Source organism: Ruditapes philippinarum, unplaced genomic scaffold (assembly GCF_026571515.1).
Source record: "Ruditapes philippinarum isolate M1 unplaced genomic scaffold, ASM2657151v2 ctg1094_1_1_1_1, whole genome shotgun sequence".
Taxonomy (NCBI): domain Eukaryota; kingdom Metazoa; phylum Mollusca; class Bivalvia; order Venerida; family Veneridae; genus Ruditapes; species Ruditapes philippinarum.
In genome coordinates this window covers 152-26,710 of record NW_026865634.1, presented here as the reverse complement: position 1 = coordinate 26,710, position 26,559 = coordinate 152, and the positions used below count along the sequence as shown (strand labels likewise).

Genomic DNA, 26,559 nt, shown 5'->3' with positions numbered 1-26,559 from the left:
CTGGAAAGTGAAACAAAGGAAAAAATAATAGATGTAATGTTTACCAAATTATAACATGTGGCGTTTAAATATTGGGACGTTTTAAAATATATATAGGTTATAATATACATGTATTAGGGTATCATACATGATCTTGTCAAGTGAAAAATGTTCTATTTGATAAAAATAAGAGGGTTTGCTAAATTACTGAATCAGTCTATTGTCATAAAAAGAATAAGTATATACATGTATAAGAAACTGAAACAAATTTCATTCAGACGTCACCTATTGTTACATACCGGTAATGAATTTAGGCAGTATGGAATGTTTAACTTCTTAAATATATATTTCAATGTTTCTTAATATCTCACACAGATTTAATTTTTTATTATCTAATCAATACAAATAAAGAAATGTCTTAAAAGAATTATAGTCTATTTTTGCTGTAATTTAAATCATATAGAACAGTTTTTTTTACTTGACATTGTCTACATGCTTCCTATAGGATCGATATTTCTTTATCCCTCACCCTGCTGGAATTGAAACTGATAAGCATTTGCCTCCAGTATAGAACCAGGTCAGCCGGCACATCCATGCAGTCTGACAAGGCTCTATAACAAGAATCTTACACCGGCTGCCTGTACAGACCGGAATATCTAGCTCGAGGGCAACTGTTTACAGCGGTAACGAGGCTGGGTCTGCCGAGTTTCCACTAAACAGTTACCCGAGAGCTAGATATTCCCGTCGGTACCGACAGCCGGTGTTTGATTCTTTTTATTGCATATTACATGTCAATTATTTTCGGAACAGAAATTATGAAAACTGATATTCTCATTACGCACTTTTTTCTTATAGTAGCGTATGAACATATAACGGAAAAATGACGTCATCTTAAGAAAGCGATTCATTCATAAAAGGCGCTCATCAATGACGTCATTTAAAGCACGCCACTTTCCTTACATGGGGGGTGTAAGACAGAGTTTTCTAGCACCGGTGTAAACGGTAGATAATCCTGTCTGAGATGCAAGAAACTGTTGGCTGACTTAAAATCTTATTCCCCTTACAATTTTTTTTATTTTCATCCCAATCTCCCCAAAATTGATAATGAACAGTTCCAAATGGAAGCTGGACAAGTCCATTTAAGAAATTCAGCAGGTTAAGGTTAATATATTTTATATAAAGCTACATCATTATTATAATATCATATTGGATGACATGATGCATATAATATAACCACTTCAACTACAATATTCCGATGTTTCTGACCACAGAATACGAGAAACTGAAATGCCAAAAACGCACACTGCAATATTCATACCTTCCCATCAGATCACTTATAACTTCTGAACGTTTTTCCATCAATATAACAAACAGGGGACTTAGAATTAACATAATTGTTAATTCTGTTTCATGAATAAATCAGGAAGCTCAGGATAAAAATAGCAGTTCTGTATTTTGATTTAAGATGGTCTGACATGAAGTACAGAAATAATTTCCAGACTATGAAATATTTCTTTTTCCGAGAAACAGTAATATTTTAGTTTGTTTTTTTTCATTCTAGGAAGAAATGCAATAAAATATTATTAAGATTTTGACAACTTGAATTGCAAATTCATAAATTTATATTATCTTTTAAAATCGTAAAGCTTAAGAATCATAAAGCTAAAAACCGAGAAGAATTCATTTTTTACTATTCTTGACAAATTCATTACTTCAACTCATCTACATTTTATAAAACCGAGAAAAAAAAGAGATTATTTTGTATAGTATAACCTTTATCCTGCTTGTACCGAAAGTGAATTAGCCGTTGCCACCAGTCTGCCCATCGTCTATACTGGTAGCTGACTTACCTTAAATTTTCATTCTATTCTGATAATAATTCCCCTAAATTGATAATGGACAGTTCCAAAAATGGAAGCTGGACAAGTCCATTTAAGAAATTTCAGCAGGTTAAGGTATCAAGATGGGTTATGAATACTGCAGTACGCAAGCAGAGTATGATATAAAGGCGAGGGGAAAGGTTGATACATGCACGGTCTGTCCTTACTTTTATCATTCCCATTTGGTAAGGAGTTGGAACTTTTAGATAGATTACAGGGCATTAGACAAAACACCTGCCCGGGGAAAACAGAAAAACATAATGTTAGTTAACACTTCAATCAATTGCAGTTGTTTTTTTATTTCATTTAAAAAGAGAAAATTCAATAACTAATGAACCTGGGTTAATTTTTTACTCAAAACCAATTAAGCTGTGCATAACCATAAAATATAAATATTACAGTAACAAAATATTCTGGGAGTCATTAAAAGCATATAAGAGAACATTTCCAGAAAATATAAACTTGTGCATTGAAACTGTTATTTTTAGAAGAAATTTTAATGATAAAGAGTACTAAAATATTATTATGTCAAGATCAAATTAAACCAGATTCATTTATGCATATAATTTATATAACAAGAAGACCAACTGGTCTTGGTAAGCTCACCTGAGTATGTTAATATATTTAACAATATGTATCAAAAAGAACAAGAAGAATTTAAAATATACATGATTGTCATAATTTATACTGATGGGCAGTTGCCTAAAACAATGTTTCCGACTACTGTATTACAAATGTATAGGAGAAAATTACCTATCAGTATTTTTCTTCCAGAGAACTTTACAGTTAGTTTAGAATTAATTTTAGTTTGATTGTGTCGGAACCTATAAGTTTATTGAAACACTCTTTAATCAATTCCTAGCAGTACCAAGCAATGAGAGCAAACTTTCTTGCTCATGGAAACAATAGCTTGTCCCTGACAGTGTTTGAACCCATGCCAGCAATCCTTAGATTACTTGTCACTTGACAAATTATCTTCAACCTAATCACCAATCACACCATGCCATCTGTGATCATGGTCTGGCACTGTTTGCAATTCAGTCAGTACTTATTTTAAAATGTTTCCCGAAAGAATGTTTTTTGTCAAGATTGAAAGATGGACAAGTCAAATTATGATATTTAGCGTGGTAACAAGTAAAGAATCCATTTTAGAGTTTTAACAATTAAAGAAACTATTTTAGGGGGGTAACAATTAAAGAAACCATTTTAGTGTGGTAACAATTAAAGAAACCATATAAGCAAGGTAACAATTAAAGAAACCATTTTAGCATGGTAACAATTAAAGAAACCATATAAGCAAGGTAACAATTAAAGAAACCATATAAGCAAGGTAACAATTAAAGAAACCATTTTAGCATGGTAACAATTAAAGAAACCATATAAGCAAGGTAACAATTAAAGAAACCATATAAGCAAGGTAACAATTAAAGAAACCATTTTAGCATGGTAACAATTAAAGAAACCATTTTAGTGTGGTAACAATTAAAGAAACCATATAAGCAAGGTAACAATTAAAGAAACCATTTTAGCATGGTAACAATTAAAGAAACCATATAAGCAAGGTAACAATTAAAGAAACCATATAAGCAAGGTAACAATTAAAGAAACCATTTAAGCGTGGTAACAATTAAAGAAACCATATAAGCAAGGTAACAATTAAAGAAACCATATAAGCAAGGTAACAATTAAAGAAACCATATAAGCAAGGTAACAATTTAGCGTGGTTACAATTAAAGAAACCATTTTAGTCTGGTAACAATTAAAGAAACCATTTTAGTCTGGTAACAATTAAAGAAACCATTTTAGTGTGGTAACAATTAAAGAAACCATATAAGCAAGGTAACAATTAAAGAAACCATTTTAGCATAGTAACAATTTAGCGTGGTTACAATTAAAGAAACCATTTTAGCATGGTAACAATTAAAGAAACCAATTTAGTGTGGTAACAATTAAAGAAACCATATAAGCAAGGTAACAATTAAAGAAACCATTTTAGCATGGTAACAATTTAGCGTGGTTACAATTAAAGAAACCATTTTAGCATGGTAACAATTAAAGAAACCATTTTAGTGTGGTAACAATTAAAGAAACCATATAAGCAAGGTAACAATTAAAGAAACCATTTTAGCATGGTAACAATTTAGCGTGGTTACAATTAAAGAAACCATTTTAGTCTGGTAACAATTAAAGAAACCATTTTAGTGTGGTAACCATTAAAGAAACCATTTTAGCATGGTAACAATAAGAGAAAGCATTTTTAGCATGGTAATAATTAAAGAAACCATTTAAGTATGGTAACAATTAAAGTTTGTTTGTTTGTTTGTTTAATTTTACGCCTTTTCCCAACAGTATTTCAGTCATATAGGCGGGTAGTTTCCTAACCATCGTTCCTGGAGAGTTACACCAGTACTAGACTACCTTCCTCCGTGCTAAACTACCAAAGCATCTCCGGGGGATCGAACCCACGCCAGAGAGGTAACTGGATTAGAAGTCATCGACTCTAACCCCTCGACCACGGAGGCGGTAACAATTAAAGAAACCATTTTAGAGTAATAACAATTAAAGAAACGATTTTAGCATGGTTACAATTAAAGAAACGATTTTAGCATGGTAACAATTAAAGAAACCAAGGTCAGCGGATCATCAGTGATCACAATAACTCAACAGAGCTTTCAGCTTTATTGGGTTAAACAGAGAATTCAAAAACTGCTAATCCATCAAGCAATAAAAGTTATTATAAAAGTGAAAAGTTTGTTTTACAGACATGCTGTTAGGATTGGTGCACAAGAGTAAATGTTTGATAAACAACATACACATTGCTAACTTCACTTGTTTTTATCTAGTGTGTCTATATAACCAGTTTGTTTATTACGGAAAAAATAAAATCCATTACTTATAATGAACATGTAACATTTGGAAATGTTTATTTATATATGTATTATGTTTATGATGGAAAAATATATGTTAACTTTTATCAAGTGGTTCTGAAACCAATATCAGTAATTGTATTAATTTTTGTTACATGTAAATCATAAAGTAATGTGATCTAATTTAATTCTTCTGTTTAAAATGGCTACTTTATATTTATCTATATTGTTTTCATAAGAAAGCCCAAACAAAAATTTCTATCAATAATTTCCAATTGCTTGAAGGTCCTAAATATCACAAGTAAATGTAGAAATGAATTTTTTATTAAAACCAAATAAAACACTTTTTCGAAAACATTTTGGTATACCTTACAAAACAGTTTTGAAAACATTCTTCAATATTTACTGAAAATGATCCTTGTAAATGTGTTAATTATTTGAATAAAGATACATAAAGTTTCACAATTTAATCTGCATGTACCTATATCAATAAGAAATTTAGAATTCTAGGACAGTTAACAAACAAAAGTAGCCATTTTTTAACAGTGCTTTTTAACTTCTTATGCAAAATTTAAGCTTTTCTATGAAAATGTTAAATAGAAAGAAAAAAATTTCAATTTTCAACATTTGTTTTACCTGATCAGTAGGGAGCAATTTGAAATCTTCCGGAGGGTTAGCTATCACATAACGTTTTGATGAGGGACTCTTTTCTGTTGCATTCGTATCACGAAACCTATACAGACCAATACACAGAACACCCTGGTTTCTTAGTGCATGTACAAATAGGTTACCATAGGTACCACCTTCCTGTAAAACAAATGAATATCAAACTGCTTAATAGAAATGTTTCTTGATATGTTTTTCACATTGATACTATAAAAATAATACGGGAACATTTAATTTAATTCTATTTATCTGCACACAAACACAGAAAAGATTCTACTGTGACTTTCCATTTGTACAGGTGGAGTAAGACTTTAAGTGCCCCTCAGATTATTCTTTCAAGCACAAGCAGGTATTTAGGTAGAAGCATCAATCAATCATTTATAAGCAAGCTGGAAGGCTTTCTCACATAAAAGATTTCAAAGTCTCTGACGGGGATTCAAATCCAGAGAAGTAAGGGGCAAGGGGTCTGAAGTCAGCGCCCTGACTTTAGCTTTAAAACTGTGGAAAATCCCTTACACCGCTCTGTGTATTTGCAACACATACCTGAATAATTTCCTCACAAGGCATTACATTGTAATAAACCTACAAACATGTACATTTAAAGCTAATAAAATCATGAAATTATCAATCAAGAACAATTTTGCAATATCAAATGTTACTTGCAAATCATGTTGTTTTTTTTTAAATTAATACATATAAATTATGCCATACCCCAAATTGCGCTAGTGGTCCATCAAACAATGAGACTTGAGCAACTCTACATCTATCCCTGTTAGCAAGAACAGCGGGCGTGCAGTAACCTCCTCTCATACCTGCCCCCTCAGCCAATATCTGCTCTAACTCAGGTGTAGCTCCACCAGTTATTAATGTTCTAATTAGAGTCAATGCATTGTCGTTGAAGTAACTCTACAAAACAAAATGAATTCATTACCAATAGTCGAATTTTAACAGGCTGAGAATATATCATAGTTTTATTTTACTTTTTTAGAAAAATGTTAAGCCTTAAGGACTTACTCACAAATATTTTAAACATCATATTTCTAAAAGAAGTGTAAATAAATAATAAAATAATAGATAATACTTAATTATGAAAGTGTAGCTGGACGTACAAAAAAGTATAGTCTAGTACACGTAGATATAAAATTGGGCATTTTCACACATTTCTGGAGCTTTTCTAGCATTTACTTTTTCATTTTGGAAAACAAACTTTAGAGGAATAATAAAGATAAGAGAAAGCATTTAACATGCTTGAATGGACTGAGATTAAGTTTAGTTGTAACAACATTTATATAATAGACAAACATATGTTATCTACAAGTGTACATATAGTCAGATATATCCTGTGTACCTAAATAATATTATCATTCCCCAAAGTAATTGAAAACTTCTATGCGAAACATGCGATGGTCTATATTAGTAATTTGCTTAGCTGTGAACCTTATTCAACCTAACTCTCAACTAAGTTCCTGCCTACTTATTCACACTATTCACTCTACTGACCTAGTTATTTGCCCTACTGACCTAGTTATTTACTTTCTGACCTAGTTTTTTGCCTTAATGGCCTATTTATTTGTTATATTAACCTAGTTTTTTGCCCTACTGACCTAGTTTTTTTTCCCTACTGACCTAGTTGTTTTGCCCTACTGACCTAGTTATGAGCTGGCTAGAAAAATGATGAGAATCGACTGCTATACTTACTGTGCTCATAAGTGAGTCAAGTACACTAACAGCAAAAGCTGTACCACAAGCAAAAGGTTGGGTCATGTATAATTCTGTATCTGGATCGTCCTCATCATCTTGATCCAAGAATTGTACATTTGAGTCATTTGCTGAAAGATACCAAGCCAAATATTTATATATCTTACATTTAGAAATTGCAAATTACATTAGTGTCTGAGATTTTTCAATAATTCATTTCAATTACAATTAAAATGTAGAAGTCTGCTTCTGTTTCTTTTGTTTTATATTTTGTACACAGAAACAAAAGCTACACTTTAACTCATATTTGGGATTCAAACACAAAACATCAAGAATATAAATAAGATCTTTAACCGAATAGCATCCTGCCTCAGACACCATTGACCTCTTGAAATGCCCATTTATATATGGATTTTCAAAGAAGAAAATTCTGTGTTGACAGTTGTTGGCAGGATACCATTATATGGCTGTTAGCTCAAGTTCAACTGTACTTTTTGAATTATCAAAAGTTATTTGTTTCCCTTTTAATCTAAATTATTAAGCCAGTTGCAAGGCCAAATAAGTTTCATTGTTTGAATACAAATCCAAGGGTTAGAATTTTACACCCACCTAAGTCTTTTGAATGGGACATGGAACCAAAATATCTAATATCTTAGTGCTTTACATCTATGCTTATTAAAGATCTAGTGGTTATTTCTGGAACTATGAGTTACAGTTACTTGTTCAGGTGGCTATATCAAAATATAATAAATTTATCAAACAAACAATTTATTATTGTAATAAAATTTTTATTAAGTTCTGTGACTAGAAAATCATAAGAATCATTTTAAGAACATAGGAAGTTTACCAAGTTCAGAAATAAGCGGAATATCAAAAGAAAACATAATATTTACCAAGTTCTGTAATAAGGGGAACATTTGAGCCACATGCTGATCCCCTTCTCGATGTTTTGGATGGGCTGCTTACCTGCATAAAACCAGGTGGCAGAAAATCTGAAAATACAGTATTACATAGGTTATGATAATCTTTATTATTTGTATAAATTTAGCTCAATGATACAGGTATTTTGGCCAAGTTTAGACTTGTAGACAGTAGAAAGACCTTTGGATTCATAATTAATGCAACATCAAAGCTAAAAATTGATTACCAAATGCATTTGTCAGGATATAAATTTTTTATAACCCAGGTAGGTGTGCACTCATATGTGAAGAACGATTGAAATAGATTCACACTGATAAATGATAAGCAATGGTTTGAATTCACTCTGGTTTTTAGCACTTTGAATGCTAGCATTTATACTGTCTGACAAGACTCGTTGTTGCTCAATATTAATACATTGTATATTCATATTGAAATCCCATAAATTTATAATGGACTAGGCTTGAATTCTGAAATTCATTTTCTGATTTATGTCTCATATTTCAGGATTTTCATTGGTCAGTGCACATTCTGTGATTGCTACTGGCCAATCAAATTTCTGAAAGCTGTCTTTGAGCTTGGAAAAGTTCTCTATAACCTTGAACCCTGTTCCGAATTCAAACCAGGGCAAATCCAATATAAACAATATAGCAGGTACCATTAAAATTTGCATTTAAAAGATGTATTTAAAATATGCTCACCTAATGCATTGCCGGGACTATTTGGAGATGATGACTGTATAAGACCAACACTGTCATCAAATGTCATTGCCTTTATATTAAGTGAACAAAGAATGGCTTCCTTGTCAACCAGATGAGGGTCGTCAAGGTTACGGTCCTTGGCTGACAATATCACACACATATCACACAAGTTGATGTTCACTGCTCGTAAATTAGCTCTATTTAATGGTGATCCCTGAAATTATGTAATAATTATAATTAATCTTAAAGCAGCATGCCTCCAGATTCATGCTAATATTCATGAAAATTTTAAAAATGCATTTAAAAATTAAATATTGTGAAGAGAACAAATAAAGTATTTGCACATAGCAAATAGCACTTATAATCCACATAAATTACCAAAAAGAGGTCAAAACATGCAAAAATAGCCTTCAGATAGGCTAGCAATTACTGCAAATTGAAGCATAAATTGCACACAACATGTAAATCATTACTTGTAATCTTGCATGATTTCTAAATCAGCGGTGAGAGACAAATGACCATTAGACTCAATTTCGATGATCAATTTCCAAGTCCTTTACATAAATTCAGCATGGCGGAGGCAACTTTATTGTACTTACAGGAAGGATGCAAACTTTGGGGAAGTTTTGAACCGTTTTCCATTCTCTGTGAAGGTAGTCTAGGTTACCAACTATGACGACATGTTTCAGTTCGTTATAGTGAAAGTTGCTAGCTCTCAGTGGCATGACTAAATTTCTCAAACCTATCAACGGTGATGTGGCGTCCGCAAATAAACATACCACTACATGATTGCATAGAACGGTCAATGCAGCTTTGTTACGGTCCTGCAAGTAAAGAATATTATAATTATGTTATTACTAAATTCAGGTAAGCTACATATTTTTGACATTTTCTAGGATGAACTTGTATACATTGTATTTTAAACTAATGCATGAATTATATAAGTAAAGTTTTATTTATAGTAAAGTTTCATATACCCAAACTTTAAAGAAAAGCTGATCAATTTGCGTACTAAACATTTTGATAACACACTGATTATCAGCAATATATTTCAATTCTTATAAACTTTGTACATATACTTAGTACTGTCAGAGTAAATTTTATTTGTTTATTCACTAAAAATCTTTCAGCCAGCTGGTGGCTATGGAATATACCTACAGTGTATGCAATCAATGAAAACCAAAATTAATTGGCATTTCATTTAACTGCACTGTTCACTATTTCATCCATAAATATTTTGATATTTTTCGTAAAAATATGTCATTTTTGGAAGATGGATGAGTCAATCTAAGACATTTACCGTGGTAAGAATTAACAAAAAAATTAATTTATTCACAGACCATGAATATTCAAATAGATTTGCTTGCTCCTTACACAGCCTAATAATATTATCAGTCATGAGATCAGAATGTCTCATGCATGGAATAAATCTAAATAATAAGCATTCTTTATTTATAGGAACTAGGAAAACTGATGATAACTTAATACAAATCATGTCTGAATATTTCTTTATATGAATATATATGTTGAAGATACCAGAATTAGGAAATATTGTAAAAGTTTAGCCCTAAAGTCTGCTGGAACTGAAAATGATTATCTTTTGCTACACTTCTATGCAGTCTGACCAGGCCTTGATATTATAATCATATTTTCTGAGTTCTTTCTAAAATCTCAGGATTTTCATTGGTCAACGAGCCAGCTTTTTTCAACTTGTAGGCACATAAAAGGGGGGTTTGGGGGCTGAGCCCCTACAAGCCAAAAACAAGTTCAGATTAAAAAGAGCAAAATGCGCGTTCCAAAGTATGTTCAAGGAAAATTATGAAAACAATAATTTTAAACTATGATTCGATTCGAATTCGATTGGATGCAAACTTTACTGAGGATGGTAAATCATGCACACACACTTGATTCGACTATATGGCTTGAACCCACTACCAACTCCACCCTCGCCTGTTTTTATTGTATTTTTGGGACTTTGAAAATGTAAATTTCTTGACCTACTTGTAGGCCTGTGCCTAAATGGACTGTTCCAAATTCAAAGAATGGGAATCCATTACACAAATTCAGCAGGTTATGGAATAAAACTGTTAATTAAATGTGGATAGAAACAAAAACTATTACTGTACATCATGTAGATCAAACCAAACACTGATAGAATACTGGCTATCTGTTTTAAGCTCATATTCAAAGGGACAAATGGCACTGAGAATTCAAAAATATCTCAAACATGCCCACCCAGAATTCAACATACCATGATGGCTTCCTCTATAGGTCTTCCAGGACACCAATGAAACATGCCGGTAGAATCAAACTTGCGTGGTTCATCTGACTTCTCGGAGGACATGTTCCATGGAGCTGGTGGAACGTCGGGGTTTTCTTTCTCCATCGCTGGTAAAACAGCCTTGCTAGGGCTTGTTGGCCTAAATAATAGTAAAAAGTTCTCCAGTCAGACAATGACAGTGATAAAATGTAAAGCGAGTAATTAACTATTTTTCAGCTTAGTGCAATAACTGGGTAACTCCTATTAAATAAAGAAGGACTTATGCTGTTACTGCACTTAGGTGACGTAAAATTGCCTGATTCAAATGATGAACTTGTAAAAATACAAAATGAAACACTTAAATTAAATCATTTTGATACACCACTTAAATAAACTTTTGAAATCTTAATGGTTTCATATTTTGACGTTGTCGGAGTATGAGTGGAAAGTCTCAAAGTGTTTCATGCTGTCATAGATCTAATATTCAAATAAAACATACTTTAATAGTATACCAATGACCTAAGAATCAAAACCATTTTGACAATATATCAGCAGAGTTACATTTTTTTTTTTTTTTGTATTTACACATACTGTGAAAGTTTTATATGAAGCTAGAAATACTATCTTGCTTCACTAATATAATAAACTAAATCCATTGTATCAAACAACTGGGAATACTGTAGCATTTCTATCATACATCTGTTAAAGGGGGAATACTTTTATCATATTACAGATAATTATAACATCTCGTAAGTGAAATCATCGTCTCAAAATATCATTATTATTTATTTTCCAAATAATCTCCAGATAAAAATATGGATTGTCATTTTCTACAAGAATCATAACTATATATCCTAAAGTATGGAAAATTTACAACAGCTACATGAAGAGTAATTAAGGGAGCATATTGATCCCTATGATCTAAAATGTTCCTCATCTAGATTTATCTAAATAAACCGAATGTTACATCTAGATTAATCTAAATAAATCAAATGCAAGCCAAAGATCACATCCAAATATTGACTACAGATAGAAAACCTAAAAAGAGTAGTTTCATTTTTTTACCGAATGACTTGCTGACCAAGCTTTCATGGACAACTTTCTTTCCAAATAAGGACAACATAAAGAAAACTTTTTGAGAGTATGTCTATAAGCTTATGATCAAACAAAAATAAATTCTAGATATGAAAACCTTAAAGGGAACATTTTTATTTGTCATTGAAATTTATGGTGATAAAAAGTCAGTTACATGTACATTGTTGCTTTAATATCTTTAATAAATAGTTGTAAGTATGACATTTTATATGTGATTTCAGTGAAGGATATCATATTATATGTGTTCAACTGTTGTAAATGTCTTACTCAAGATGAACTTCTATTTTAAGTTATATCTACATTTGTCATAATTATTGACACTCTAAGAATTTGAAAACGGTTAACAGTGTATAAAGTATAAACTAGAAAATAAATTAGTTAAAGAACAGCATGTGGTGATTATACACCTCTAAGTGTTATTTTTCTAAGTGTTTGTGACCTTCTTTTATAAAGACTATAATTATTGAACAAGAACTATATACCTAGTGTTAATTGATTGATATCTACAAAATGTGGAGCATATTAGTACAATAAAGTCAGGGTTAAGAAGCCACACAGCAATTCAAATCGATTCATTTCAAATGTTATTTGATGCATTCATGTTGTTTCTTTATTCAGAAAAAAGTTGTTAGTTAAAAGAATGCAAAGAAAGAGTACAAAACAGTCGACAAGAATTTCAGGTAAAATTATTCTCCACTCACTATACACATGGGCATGTATTAAATTATCTAATATCATTTTTGTGTCGCCTCTACGGAGTAGTGGCGACATATAGGGATCACTTCTCCGTCGTCTGTCCGTCCGTCTGTCTGTCCGTCACAAAACTTGTCCGGACTACTCCTCATAAACTACTGGTGCAATTTCATCCAAACTTTACAGGAATGATCAGTACCAAGTCTAGTTGTGCATATTGTCAGCATTTTCCAGTTCAATGATTTTTGTCAGAGTTATGGCCCTTTAATAATTTTTATTTTTAAAGTTTGTCCGGACTACTTCTCTTATACCACTAATGCAATTTCAATGAAACTTTACAGGATTGATCTGTAGCTCAAGTCCTTGTGCATTTTGCAAGGGTTTTCCGGTTAAATGATTTTTGGCCGAGTTATGGCCCTTTGATAAAAAGGTGTTTTTTTCTGTGTGTTGCCGGATACACAAAATCTTGTCCGGACTACTCCTCAAAAACTACTGGTGCAATTTCATCCAAACTTTACAGGAATGATCAGTACCAAGTCTAGTTGTGCGTATTGTCAGTATTTTCCGGTTCAATGATTTTTGTCAGAGTTATGGCCCTTTAATTATTTTTATTTTTAAAGTTTGTCCGGACTACTTCTCTTATACCACTAATGCAATTTCAATGAAACTTTACAGGATTGATCTTTAGCTCAAGTCCTTGCGCATATTGCACGGGTTTTCCGGTTGAATGATTTTGGCCGAGTTATGGCCCTTTGATAAAAAGGTGTTTTTTTCTGTGTGTTGCCAGATACACAACAGCTTGTCCGGACTACTCCTCATAAACTACTGGTGCAATTTTATCCAAACTTTACAGGAATGATCAATACCAAGTCTAGTTGTGCACTGTCCGTCTGTCTGTCCGTCTGTCACAAAACTTGTCCCAACATAAAATTGGCCATCATGAGGCGACACATGTGATTACTGATCGCTCTTGTTCCAACAATATGTGGTATAACTAAGTTGTTTTCAAAATTATGTGGTATAACAGAGTTATTTTCAACCATAATGTGGTATAACAGAGTTATTTTCAACAATATGTGGTATAACAGAGTTATTTTCAACAATATGTGGTATAACAGAGTTATTTTCAACATTATGTGATATAACAGAGTTATTTTCAACAATATGTCGGTATAACAGAGTTATTTTCAATCATAATGTGGTATAACAGAGTTATTTTCAACAATAATGGTATAACAGAGTGATTTTGAAAATGATAAATTTAATTGCCGTATTATTTTGTTCTTAACATTTGTATTAGAGCTTGCAGTAGATTACATTCAAATGTGATCAATTTTAAATACAAAATGCCATCTGTTACAATAAGGTTTCATTACATTACTTTTCCAATTACATTATATAACTAAAATTGTCATTAGATTTCCTTTACATAATGATTTTGTTGCATGCCATTTCCATCTCATATGTCTTTGTCCACAAAGTCAATTACATTTTATTTTTGTCCTTGCACAAAATTTCCAGAACATTCTATATATATGGAGCCTGAATCTATTATTCTATATTCTATTATTCATATTAGTTTCCTGATAATTTATAGTCATTCGACTATCAATCTGTTACTAAGGTACACAAAGCACAAACTAATTTTCAGTCAATGACAAGGAATGACTTATATATAGACCTATATATAAATATAGGACACTCACTGTTTATCTCTGTTACTTCATACACAACAAAGAAAAACCCCTATATGAATATAGTCTAAATAGGTTACAATTTAGTACATGAGATTGCTATACATACATCTTAGTTAATTCATTATTTATTAATGAACTATAGTCTGATCTACGTATAAATGACCTTTCCTGAAATATATATTACTGTGTACTTTTTCAGACAATGTATAATTTCACTTTACTTAGAATGCGTTGGCCAATGCTACAATTTCTCAGATTTTTGTTGTTGTTGTTTTTTTGTTATATTTTATGAAGCAAAGTTATAAACATTTGTTACAAGAATAGAACCAGGTCAGCCTGACCATACTTTGTACAGTTGCCTGTTGGACTTAAATTTTTTCTTGTGATATCATCAAATTTGACAATGGACAGTCCCGAAATGGAAGCTGGGCAAGTCCTTTTAAGAAATTCAGCAGGTTAAAGGTCAAATCACCTCCACATAAGGTCATGGTCAAATGGTTACTTTCTAGCTTTACTGGTGGCGGAAGATCCAAGCTCTGGTGCTCTCCTCACTGAGACAAGCAACCAGACACTGAGTGACTGTAAGCTGCTAGCAAAGTAACTATATTATTTTACACATAGGGGTGCCTGTAACAACTGACAGCCCCAAATAAGTCCTAAATAGATTAGCTGCTAAAAGACGAGCCTGAATAATTGAACAACTCAAAATTATACATGTTTTTGTACCAACATTGATGGAAAGGTCATTTTTTCAGACTTTTCTATGGATAGATTCTTGCAACATGAATGCATTTTATTAAATGAATACATGTGACTAATTCAGAACTGCTAAACAATTTTCCCATTGCATCTTTTGTTTCATAAAATCTTCATTACAAATGTTTAAGAAATTCTAGTATATTGTACATAATTATATATAAATTTTGTAATGCATTGAGAAGACCAGTTTAGAAGTCCTGTATTATATCAATATATATATATATATATCAACAGATGATGTTCACCACTCAATTGGCTCCAAAGTTTTCCTCTTTTTATTTTTCTTACTGAAATTCAAAACAAATTAAAACAAAACCAAATTTTGCAAAGAACACACCAAATTCTATAAAAAAAAACCCCCCCCCCCACCAGAACAGAATTTAAAACAAAACAATTCTCATAAAAAACCTCAGAGGAGTTACTTCAATGTTCTTTTTATTTTTCATGTGGCAATTTCAGTAAAAGACCAACATTTAAATATATCTTTTGGGTAGAGGCTCAGACTTTGGTATGACATTCTAACGGTGCCAGCCGCAGTAAATAACAAACCTATGCCACTAGTTTAGTTAGACCAGCCTGCACAATCATGCAGGTTAACCATGCTCTATACTGTTGGCTGCCTATTTTTAGAATTTCACAAAAAAAACCTTTAATTTAACAATGGAATGTTCCAATATCAAAGCAGGACAAGTCCATTTAACAAATTTAGCAGGGTAAGAGTTGATGTGCAATAAATTGTCAAGTCGTATATAGATTTTCTGCCATGGCAAAGCTCCAAACTGTACTATCTTACTGAACAATGTATCTTTAACTGTAACCAGACCAACACTTTTAAATATGACAGTAAATCAACAATGTCAACATTCACTCTTAATAGATTAAATAATTTGACATTTAATTGTTCATTTAACAGTAGCATAATATAACTAAATGAAGAACAGAATGTCAAAAAATGAAGTTATTCCCAGGCATGCTATTAAGTTATTCCAAAATAAAGCAAACTTAATTGACATTAGCTGTGACCATGTAAAGCTCATCTGGGTCTAAAAAACTTTCACATTTAGTTGAATTTGACACTGCAAAAAAAAAAAGTATTCAAATGGGTGTGGTTAAAAAAGAGGCATTTAAGAGGCGTGGTCATGCCTGATGGGGGTGGGGTTTACATTGATAGACGGTGTATCTTAGTTGCTGTACGTATCCATTTTTCCTTAGCCGTCTCATCTTCACTGAAATACGTTCACATCTCGCATTTCTTGTACAATTTTATTACAATCAACACAATTTTTTTCACTTATATTACAACACAAGTTAAAAATCATTAAAAAGAAATTCACCGCTCCCTAAACAATCAAAATTTTAGAATAAAAGAGACTTAGTCAGGTATCAAAACTATTAAGGCATATTTGAGCCATGTCACGACGAAACCAACATAGCGCGTTTGCGACCAGCATGGATCCAGATCAGCCTGTGCATACGCGCAGTCTGATCAGGATCCATGCTGTTCGCTTACAGACCCTATAACAAGTAAAGAAACTGATAGCGAACAGCATGGATCCTGATCAGACTGCGCGGATGCTCATTTCTGAATTTATCATAATATGATCAAAGAGCGAATCCATCAAGCCTTCGTCAGGTGACCTAGAGACATATCTCTACATGTAAAACGAGATAACAAAATATAGTAGAAAAATATATATGATTTAAAATAAAAGAAACCTTTCAGAAAATATATTCTTAATCGTCACAAACAATGTGAAAGAGATATAACACTCCAGAAGAAAGGTCTGGTGAAATGTCTGATATAAATGTACAAACAACAATTAAATATACATATAATTATCCCTATGATATTGATCAGACGTCGCAATGATGAAGCCAAGCTCTAAAGCTAACTGTGATAATTGTATGATAAATCGCAATGATAATTATACTAATATTCAATGATACAGTCTGTGTGGAAATTGAGCTATCTTATCATTTGCTGATGTCATAACAGTAAATATAATCTTCAACAAATGGCCCAAAAATGCCCAAATAATAGCAAAACAAGAAAATTGTTCAGTCCGAACTGGGTTAGCCTGTTAATATCACATGTATAATATTCCCAAAATAGAACAGTCTTTTCGCTTAGAATTGGTCAATCTACGTTTATTGTGTGGTATCTTGAATTCGTTCTAGCAATAACACGCTTAAAAACCAGACATAAATAATAATGAATACTTACATGGCTGTACCTCCCGCAGCTGCCTTCTTCAGTTTGTCTTTGATATTGAACGGGTTAGGATTCTGACTCTGCGTGGCAGCTGTTGACAATAACAAATGCAGACAATTTTGTGAATAAAAGCATTCATGGAAATATACTATATATTCATAGTCCATTCCATGACAACATTTCTTATAAAGGTCGCATATAAATGTAACTGGTGATAACATATGCATAATTTAAAGCTGCAAGCCTCCAGATGAGAAAAACTATTTCCAGAAAGTCAAACATGAGAACTATGTACTCAGACTTTAAGAAAAGTAAAAAGTTTCAAGATTCAAATGTTGTATTTATTATATATCTCTTCTTCTATGACTAACACAGTTAAAGAGTTATATTCACATATTTTGATCTTTTTCTGGTAATTTTAATACAAGGATTGTATGTGTAAATTACTTTCTGTGTTCACTTCACAACATAGTTTTAAAGTGACATTATGCTCATATTTTCATTGTCGAGTTGAGCTGAATTGACTTTATATTTCAAGAGATTGACTGTTTAAATGATGTTTGACCAACATATTATATTGGAAAATGTTTAGGATAAAATATGAAATCTACCTAAAATATAAAAAGACTGCCCCACTCTTTTTATAAATTGAACATTACAGGTAAATTCTAAAAGATATTTACTGAAATTTCGTATAAATCCAGTGGTTATTTATCGTTTATGCAAAGTTAATTATTAAATCAAAAGAAAATATGGCAAAATGAAAATTTATTTTGACCCTCTCTCTCATTCATTATATACCTATAGATGGGCATAATGTCACTTTAAATAAATTTTCAAACTTTTCATAAAAATTAGCATGAACCTGGAGCCATGCTGCTTTAAAACTGTTCTGGAATGCACAGAATGTTGAATCATAATATCCTTATATGAATATGTATTATGACCTTATCTGAGAGGTCACCATGCAATGGATTATAGCAGAGCTAAAATGATCACTGTAATCTGTATCATTTTACTCTTAATGCATCTTTTATACGCTCAAGACTGCCATCTGCAGCAATAACTTCTTTTCATCCTTGCCTAACTTACAGACAAATTAAGTTTACATAAATGCATCCTGTGAATTGATCTTTTTAACTACTTCATTAATGTCTTGAGAAATTTAAGTACTGGTACCCACAATTCTTACTTGATATTCATTTCAGCTCTGGTTTGTAAAATCTTCTTCTTCTTTTATATAAAGGTCAAGAGCAAAGAAAAGCAACTAAAAGAGATTTTTGGTCTACTTTTTCTACTTTTTGAAACTATTCAGAAAGTAACTGAATCAATTAAAATAGATAACAGAAATTTAACATTGTGAAAGTATACTTACTTGTTTTGTTTTTTTAAAATACATGTACAATGAATGAAATGAATGTGAGAGAAAATATTTTTCTTGGATACAGACCAGCATATTTTTTTGGACATCTTGAAACTCAAAAATGCTCAAGAATGCTAGAAATATACAGCAAGGTTTTACACCAAGGTGACCCAAAATTATTTTCTTCTAAACAGTTGCTGTGACAATCATACTTGGAAGTATAACTTAGATTTGGTAAATTTTGTGATCATAATTATTAACAAAATTTCTTTTGACTAAATTTAATGACCTTCTTTTTCATTCATTTATCCAGGATGGCCCGTTATCAAACACTAAAATAGTAGGAACATGTCTGCTGTGCAAGGGCATTTTAAGAAGTGATTTTTGCCAACTGTTTATCATCATCATTGTCACCTCAAGAAAAGGGTTTAGTAATCTAAAAGTCCCAACTTTTTCCCAAAGAGTTTGTTATGGGCTTTTCATAGTTTGAATTGATTGCAGTGCATAATATTCAAAATGGCTTAGACTAGTTCAAAATTTGAGGCAGAGCAAGTCTGTTTAGTCAAAACCATTAAATAATGACTGAAGGTTTCACAGAAATGGCCAAGAAAAACATTTCCTCTTTGCTCAAAATATAATAAATACATCCATTATGATAGTGTACAATCGTATAAGACATGTATATGTTACTTTCAATAATATATGAATAATATGTATAGATAAGAAATAATGATAATAAATAAATGGAAAAAAAAGAAAGAAAAATTAATGAAAGAAATAAATCAAGAAAAAAAAGAAAGTATTAAAGAAATTTTTTACAGTGACTTATTTAAGTAATAGTGATGCTTGCAGAAAGGGGTGGGGGTATCTTGGATGCGAGATTTCAAGGGTGTATAGCGGTGGCTACGTATGTCCTATATCTGTGTCAGACATGTGATTGGTCATGTGACTGATCATGTGACTATCTATACGTACCTGCTGACACTACAACAAGCAAGACAACAGAAATATGTATAAGAAAAATGTCAAGCCAAAAACATGACCTACGATGTAACATATCCTATAAAAATTTCAAAACTTCCAATACGAAACACATGTATGCATGCCTAGATCTTTGGAAAAAAAAATAAATTAAAATTGTTTTCAAGAAATCAATTTACAGGATAACAATTTACATGCTGAAATAAAGGTCATTAGAAGGTTATTTAGCAATGCAAATTCAAAGTTCATGTTTGCTTGTTCTGCCGAAACGCTTATCTTAACCCTTAAGCTGCTGGAACTGAAAGCGATTATATTGAGCCCGCACTTCCGATCAGTTAGAACACACTCTATACTGTTGGTAGCTCAATTTTTGTATTTTGATAATGAAATTCCTTGAACTTCAAACGGACTGTTCCAAATTTAAAACTGGGCAAATCCATTCCATAAATTCAGCAGTTTAAGGGTTAAGACTAACGTCAAAAATTCCAATAGTATTAGTCGTTACAGTTTACTTTTTGAAATTTGAAAAGGAATCGTTGGGGGAAATTAGCAAGAAATCTTAATTTCTCAACAAAATCTTGTGCAAGTGTTTCAGTTTATTGATTTACACACTTACATTTCTGTGAGAAACAAATCTAAATACTAGTCAATCTTAATGCATGCTCTAAGAAATATAATAAAAGATAAATTTCATAAGAAGTTGAAAATACTTAAAGTACTTAAAGGTAGACACCCAGCAGTCAGTGATCTTCTTTTATTCATTTTCTAGTAATGACTTTGATATGTAAAGAATAGAAATACTTGTAAACAATACTTCCCAAGTTCCCTAAAAAAGAAATAGCTTTGTCATGTTAATAAAAACATAGAATACAAAAAAATCGAACAGAAACGAGCATACACCTTTAGTTTCTATGAGTTAACAAGAAAAACTCCATATCCTATGAGCAGTGAACAACTTTTTGAGCATTTTCATAGACACCCCCAACCCCCAATTGTAGTCTTTCTGTCAAAATGACGATTAAAGAGGGGTTTTTAAACCTCATAAAAATATGATTTTGCGGTGCATAACATAAATGTGCACCTCAAAATTCCTAATCCATGGGCTGAACACCATGGTAATGTATGCTTAACAACTTTAAAAAAAACGAAACAATATTTTGGCAGACAAAATCACGTGACCTCTACCTGTCCAGAAACAAGCGATGGTGGTTTATTGAGGACACATATTTTCAAAGTTATTGACTTTGTGATGAAACAAGTTTTTAAATTGTCCAAAATTAGTTTTTGACTTTCATAATGTGACACCTTGTATTATACCACATAAATATTTTAATGTTGGGGCAACATCCAAATTAGGGCATATAAATATGGAATCTACAGAAGCCAAAAGGTGCCATCTTCGTGATTACGCTTTATTACGATATGGGCGTTGCTCCACAATGGATAATATACAAACAAGGGGAGAAATTCCACACACTAAACAAGAAAAAAAAAACAACACTGAACAACAATGACATAACATGTACATTTGGAGAACATGTAGCTAGTTCTATATATTATTATATAAAGTTATCAATATACATGTATGTATGATCAGAATTATACAACATTTAAGAACAAAAGGATTGTATGAGATATAAATAATGACATTTTTAAGATTTGATTATGTAAGAAAAAATATTAGTTTAAAACAATATTTTATTTATAAACATGATAATTGACAAATAATAAATTGTGCAGATTGAGTAGGAATCTTGAAAAGCTTTTTTAGAAACTTAACCTTAACTAGCAGAATATCTTATATTGACTTTTCCAGCTTCAATTTTTGAAGCTGTCCATTATATAGTGTAGGCAAAGATTCTAAACACTTTTAGTTCCAGGAGGTTATGGCCCGGTTTAAACAGCAAAAATTTAATGTTTGTTTAAATGTGCTTCTTAAAGATGGTGATAATGAGCATGGCCAACAATTGAATTAATTTACATAAAAATAATTTTGTCTTCTGCTAGAATAATATGTAGAAGCAACAAATTTGATTCACCTCTACTACTAAAATTACTTGTGTTCTTTTTCAAACAAAGCACAAATTTGATTCACCTCTTCTCATACTTTAATAACTTAAGCTCTTTTTCAGCACTGGTGCATGTAAATTAAATAAGCAATGGTTACATCTTATCTCTGATAACAAAAACAATTCTAATTGTAAATAAATCCTTAATTATGCAAAAAATTCTTCTTTCTTGGCAGTTGGCACAGTTGGAAGTAATTTTAAAAGTAGATATTATACTTTGCTTTATTTCATCTTGAAAATGCAGCCTATTTATTTTCACCTGAGCAATTAAATTCAGCCCATTTAGTTAAATAAGTATTTTAGCAGCCAGAACACCTTAAAAAAACAAAATCAGCAATAAATCTTATCTGCCAAAGATTGGAGGTGTGCCCTAATTATAAACAATGGTATCAGTCCACTTGATGTTTTTGCATTTTGCATAGTTTCCACAAGACATAATATGAGCCGCGTCACGACAAAACCAACATAGTGCGTTCCGCGCAGTCTGATCAGGATCCATGCTGTTCGCTTACAAACCCTATTACAAGTAGAGAAACTGATAGCGAACAGCATGGATCCTGATCAGAATGCGCGGATGCGCAGGCTGGTCTGGATCCATGCTGGTCGCAAACCCACTATGTTGGTTTTGTCATGACACGGCTCATATAATACCTCTCTCAGACATTGATTGTTTATATTTTTGTGTGTGTTTTTTTTAAATATTTTTTTTTATTCCAGGTTGTCTACCACTTTCTTTACATAGCATGTAAACATATGTAAGTGTAAAGCTATTCAGATCAAAAGCATTCTTGTACTGTTCTGGCAAAACTTATGACAGCATAAAAACATGTCAATGTCACTCGGTGAGGAATTAAACCAGGTGGATTCTCAAATATTTTATTTAGAGTAGTATACGGACTGCATGAGAATCTCAAACCATTTCACTTTAATAATTTTTTTAAAATTTATACTGAAGTGTTAAATAAGTAAGAGCACAGTTAAATGAAGAAATACAGTAAACTGTCACCAAAAATACATTATACTGCACTGGTGACAACCACAACCAAATGTGCTTTTTTAAAGTTTTTCATAAAAAAAATGAAGCTTTTTAGGTGCGTGCTTCCAGATAAATAAAACACAATTTGAAAATATTGAACTCAAAGAAAGTATATGAACAGATTTTAAAAATGTACGTATATCCAAGAGAAAGGCCATGTTTTCTGAACATTTTCCTTATTCTTGTCCATGTTTTATACCAGATTTCTAACCAAATATAATGTCAATTTGCTACAAAGTTTAATATGTTACAGGCAATTGTTTCATTAGAGTATTAGTTTAATCTATTTATTTTGTGCACTTTTCAATCTTTTAATGAATTAGAAAATTATTCAATTTTTTTTGTTCATTAAAACATTAAGATGAATTTGAAGTGCATAAATACCAATATCAGGAAGTCTTGTATTAACAAGATTACATTCTTTCAATTTTTACTCTCATAAAAAATTTAATGCTGGTGCTTTTATTGAAGAGTTCTTCAAATAATGTTTTCCGAGTATGATTATAACATGTTTCTAAATTTTATCTTATCTTAGATTAAAGTAAAAGCTTTTCATGGCATAAAAGAATCAGATATCTACACATATAGTTACAATCACATGATATTGAAAATTAAGTGATATTTAAAATCTAGCAGAAAACAATTTAGTCATAAGTTTTTTTAAATTTTACACTTACACAAACTTTTTAACAAACAATTTATTATATGTACACAACAAATGAGTTAATATCTCATCAACAATAACAGCAATAGTATATGTTTCAATAAGTACTGTGCCGCTATGATAATGTGAGAGTGATGTTACATTTTTTGTTTAATATTTGTCTCAACAGGTTTTTAAGAAGCCAATATAGTACGAAATAAGAATTTTTTTTTTTAAATGTCTTGAGAGCAAAGTTGGTAAAGTTATTGGGATGCAATACAACTTAATTTTTTCATGAGTTTGAGCCTCATAAGTTGTATAACTTTTATTTTTGTTTCCTTTTTTTCAAATTTACTAAAGATGCTAATGAATTGGAAAAGAAAGGTAGTTTTGTTATAATATGTAATAATTTAAATATACTGGTCGGGTAATAATATTCTTTATCCTGTGTAGTGCGCAGTAGTCATAGTACTTGTGCAGTGCACGATTATTTCGTGCCAATTGAACTATAGTTGAAACAATGTGTGTACATGTATTCATTACTTTTGAAAAAAAAAAATGAAATGAGAAGTTAATAAAAATAACATAACACTTAACATTTCTTTACGTCAAGAAAAAATATAATGTATTCGTATTTGATTGTTTATTTACAGAAATTATTTTCGCAAAAAAAGTACAATCCAAACCAGTCTTGCATTGATATTTAACTAGAAGACACCTGACTGACAACCTTACCTACTGCATTAGGCTGACAGTTGATTAATTTGTCGATATTTTAATTAATATTGCAAGCCTGCTTGCCTAATGATAATGAACACAATATGATAACTGTTTTACACTGTAATAGTGGACATGACTCCCGGATCACTAAATACTTATCCTAAACATATAGTATATCTAGATTGACATCTATGAAAGGCAGTCTCTGTCAAAATTGTTTGTACTAGTCCTGTTTTCAATTCTTTCGAAGCTATATGAATCAATTATAAAAAGTAAGCTTAAACACATCATATAAATGTCAACTTTTTCGGTGATAGAGCTTTTGATTATGTTATAAAATTAGCATGTTTGGGTTTTATGTCGCACCAACACAGTGTAGGTCATAATGGCGACTTTGGAGCTTTACTGGTGAAGGAAGACCTCAGGTGCCCTTCTGTACATTATTTCAGGTACAAATAGGCACCTGAGTAGAACCACCAATGTTCCATAAGCTAGCTGGATAGCTTCCTCACATGTAAGAATCAAAGATGCTTTCGGGGCTCAAACCTACAGCTGTGAGAGGCAAGTGGTTTGAAGTCAACCACCTTTACCACTTAGCCACGGGTGCCCCTTAGTATGCTCTTTTCTTTAACAAAGTATAAAGTAACACTAGAAATGTACAGAAAACAATAATATATTATAAAATGTATCGATTTTTAAAAAACAACATTAAGAAACCTCATAGCAATATCATATAAAGAAATAAAATCAAGATTGTTTTGCAAAAAGCTCAGGACTGTTGGGGTAAACATTGCTTATAAACATTGTTTTGCATGATGAAAAACAAAAATTAAAAATTTACATCAAATCGGCTTTAAATTTTGCAAATTAAAACTGAAAACGGAAAATTAAAAAGAAGAAAATATGGCAAAAATTTCCACAGACGTGGAAAGCAGTGAGTTTATTTGTTCATATAATGAAATGTTTATGTTTCAAAGTTTGCAAACATTTCTTAAGAGTATAATAAGCATAGTATATAATTCAAAAGTGAGACTTTTAGAGCAACTTATATATATAAAAATGTCTGAAAAACAACATGCACAAAACAATACCTAGAAATGGTTGTATAACATATATATTATACCTAATACTGCCGTAGCTCCTTTCCTAAACATAGCCACTACACAGCGCAGCAAATAAAAATAGCAACCATATTATGTAACTAACTTACAAATTTAATATGAAAAATTTTAATAACTCACTTGATAATTATACAAAAAAAGTATAACTCAAGCTCGGATAATTTTTCATACGTCATATTGAAATGTTGTTAAAAAAATTATTCATGACAGAAATGTGCTCCAATGCATTAAATTAAATGTTACAGCCTCTAAATAAATGAGAAGATTCCTCAAAAATATCATTCAAAATTATCACTGTTCATTGAGCTACAAGTGGTAACCACTAAAAATTTGTGATTAGTTTTCCTTTCATTTTCAAATACTTATAATAAAACACAATTCTGCCATGGAATAATTCTTTTCTTTGATTGTTTTTCACTTGAAAAATAAATAACAAACCAAATGTACTATCAATTTGCTTTTATGCATTCAAATAAAACAAGATTTGCCTAAGAAATAGTTTGATTATCTGCAGGCCATAAAATTCTGCATCATAGACTTACAATAAAACACATATCGTATTTAAACAATTTGATATATACAACAAAACATGTGAGTTTAATTTATACTTGTGTTCAAATCAATTTGGTGATAATACTTCAGGGAACTCTTCTGAGGGTATTGCTTATTAATAACATTTTCATTGTTTGGACTACAATATTAATCAATTTCGCACTCCAGTTGTGAATTTAATTATGAAAAGTAAATATACCAACTTGAAGAAAGTTTGCTTAAAAACTTCCCGTCATAATAATTATATTAGGTAATACAACCGAAGAGATGAGCAAATATTTCATATTTATTATCTTTGAAATGTGAACAATGTATTTTTAATCAAATATTGAATTTACAATTAGAGACTATATGTCAAATATTGTAACCTGACACCACATACAGCCTTAACATGTACATGTATGATTGTATAGACTAAACATGTATGTTACATGTATGTTAAATATTGTTTCCACTTAGTTTGTATTGAAAAAATAAAGTGAACTATAATGTTATTGACTAAAAGCAAGATTGATCGCTTTAAACTTTATTCTAGGACATTTGACCCCCAAATAGTTGCCCCCTCAGATGTTTTCCCCCCTTTTGCTGCGGTGGCGGATCCTTCCAAATATAAGACGGGGCAACTGTCCGCCCTTCCAAAAAAGGGTAC

General features: G+C 31.4%; 1 protein-coding gene across 1 annotated transcript in view; it reads right to left on the bottom strand.

The window, feature by feature from the left end:
* LOC132729841 (calcium-activated potassium channel slowpoke-like) overlaps positions 1–25,396 on the bottom strand; it is a gene marked incomplete at its 5' end in the record, with an annotated part of 30,668 nt that extends 5,272 nt beyond the window's left edge. The window contains 11 exon segments of the mRNA XM_060715673.1: positions 2,027–2,093; positions 5,363–5,533; positions 6,104–6,298; positions 7,091–7,221; positions 7,984–8,082; positions 8,710–8,923; positions 9,309–9,533; positions 10,961–11,129; positions 16,377–16,439; positions 17,438–17,516; positions 25,361–25,396. Coding sequence (XP_060571656.1) covers positions 2,027–2,093; positions 5,363–5,533; positions 6,104–6,298; positions 7,091–7,221; positions 7,984–8,082; positions 8,710–8,923; positions 9,309–9,533; positions 10,961–11,129; positions 16,377–16,439; positions 17,438–17,516; positions 25,361–25,396 — 1,449 coding nt within the window.
* Between the last annotated feature and the right edge of the window lie 1,163 nt (positions 25,397–26,559).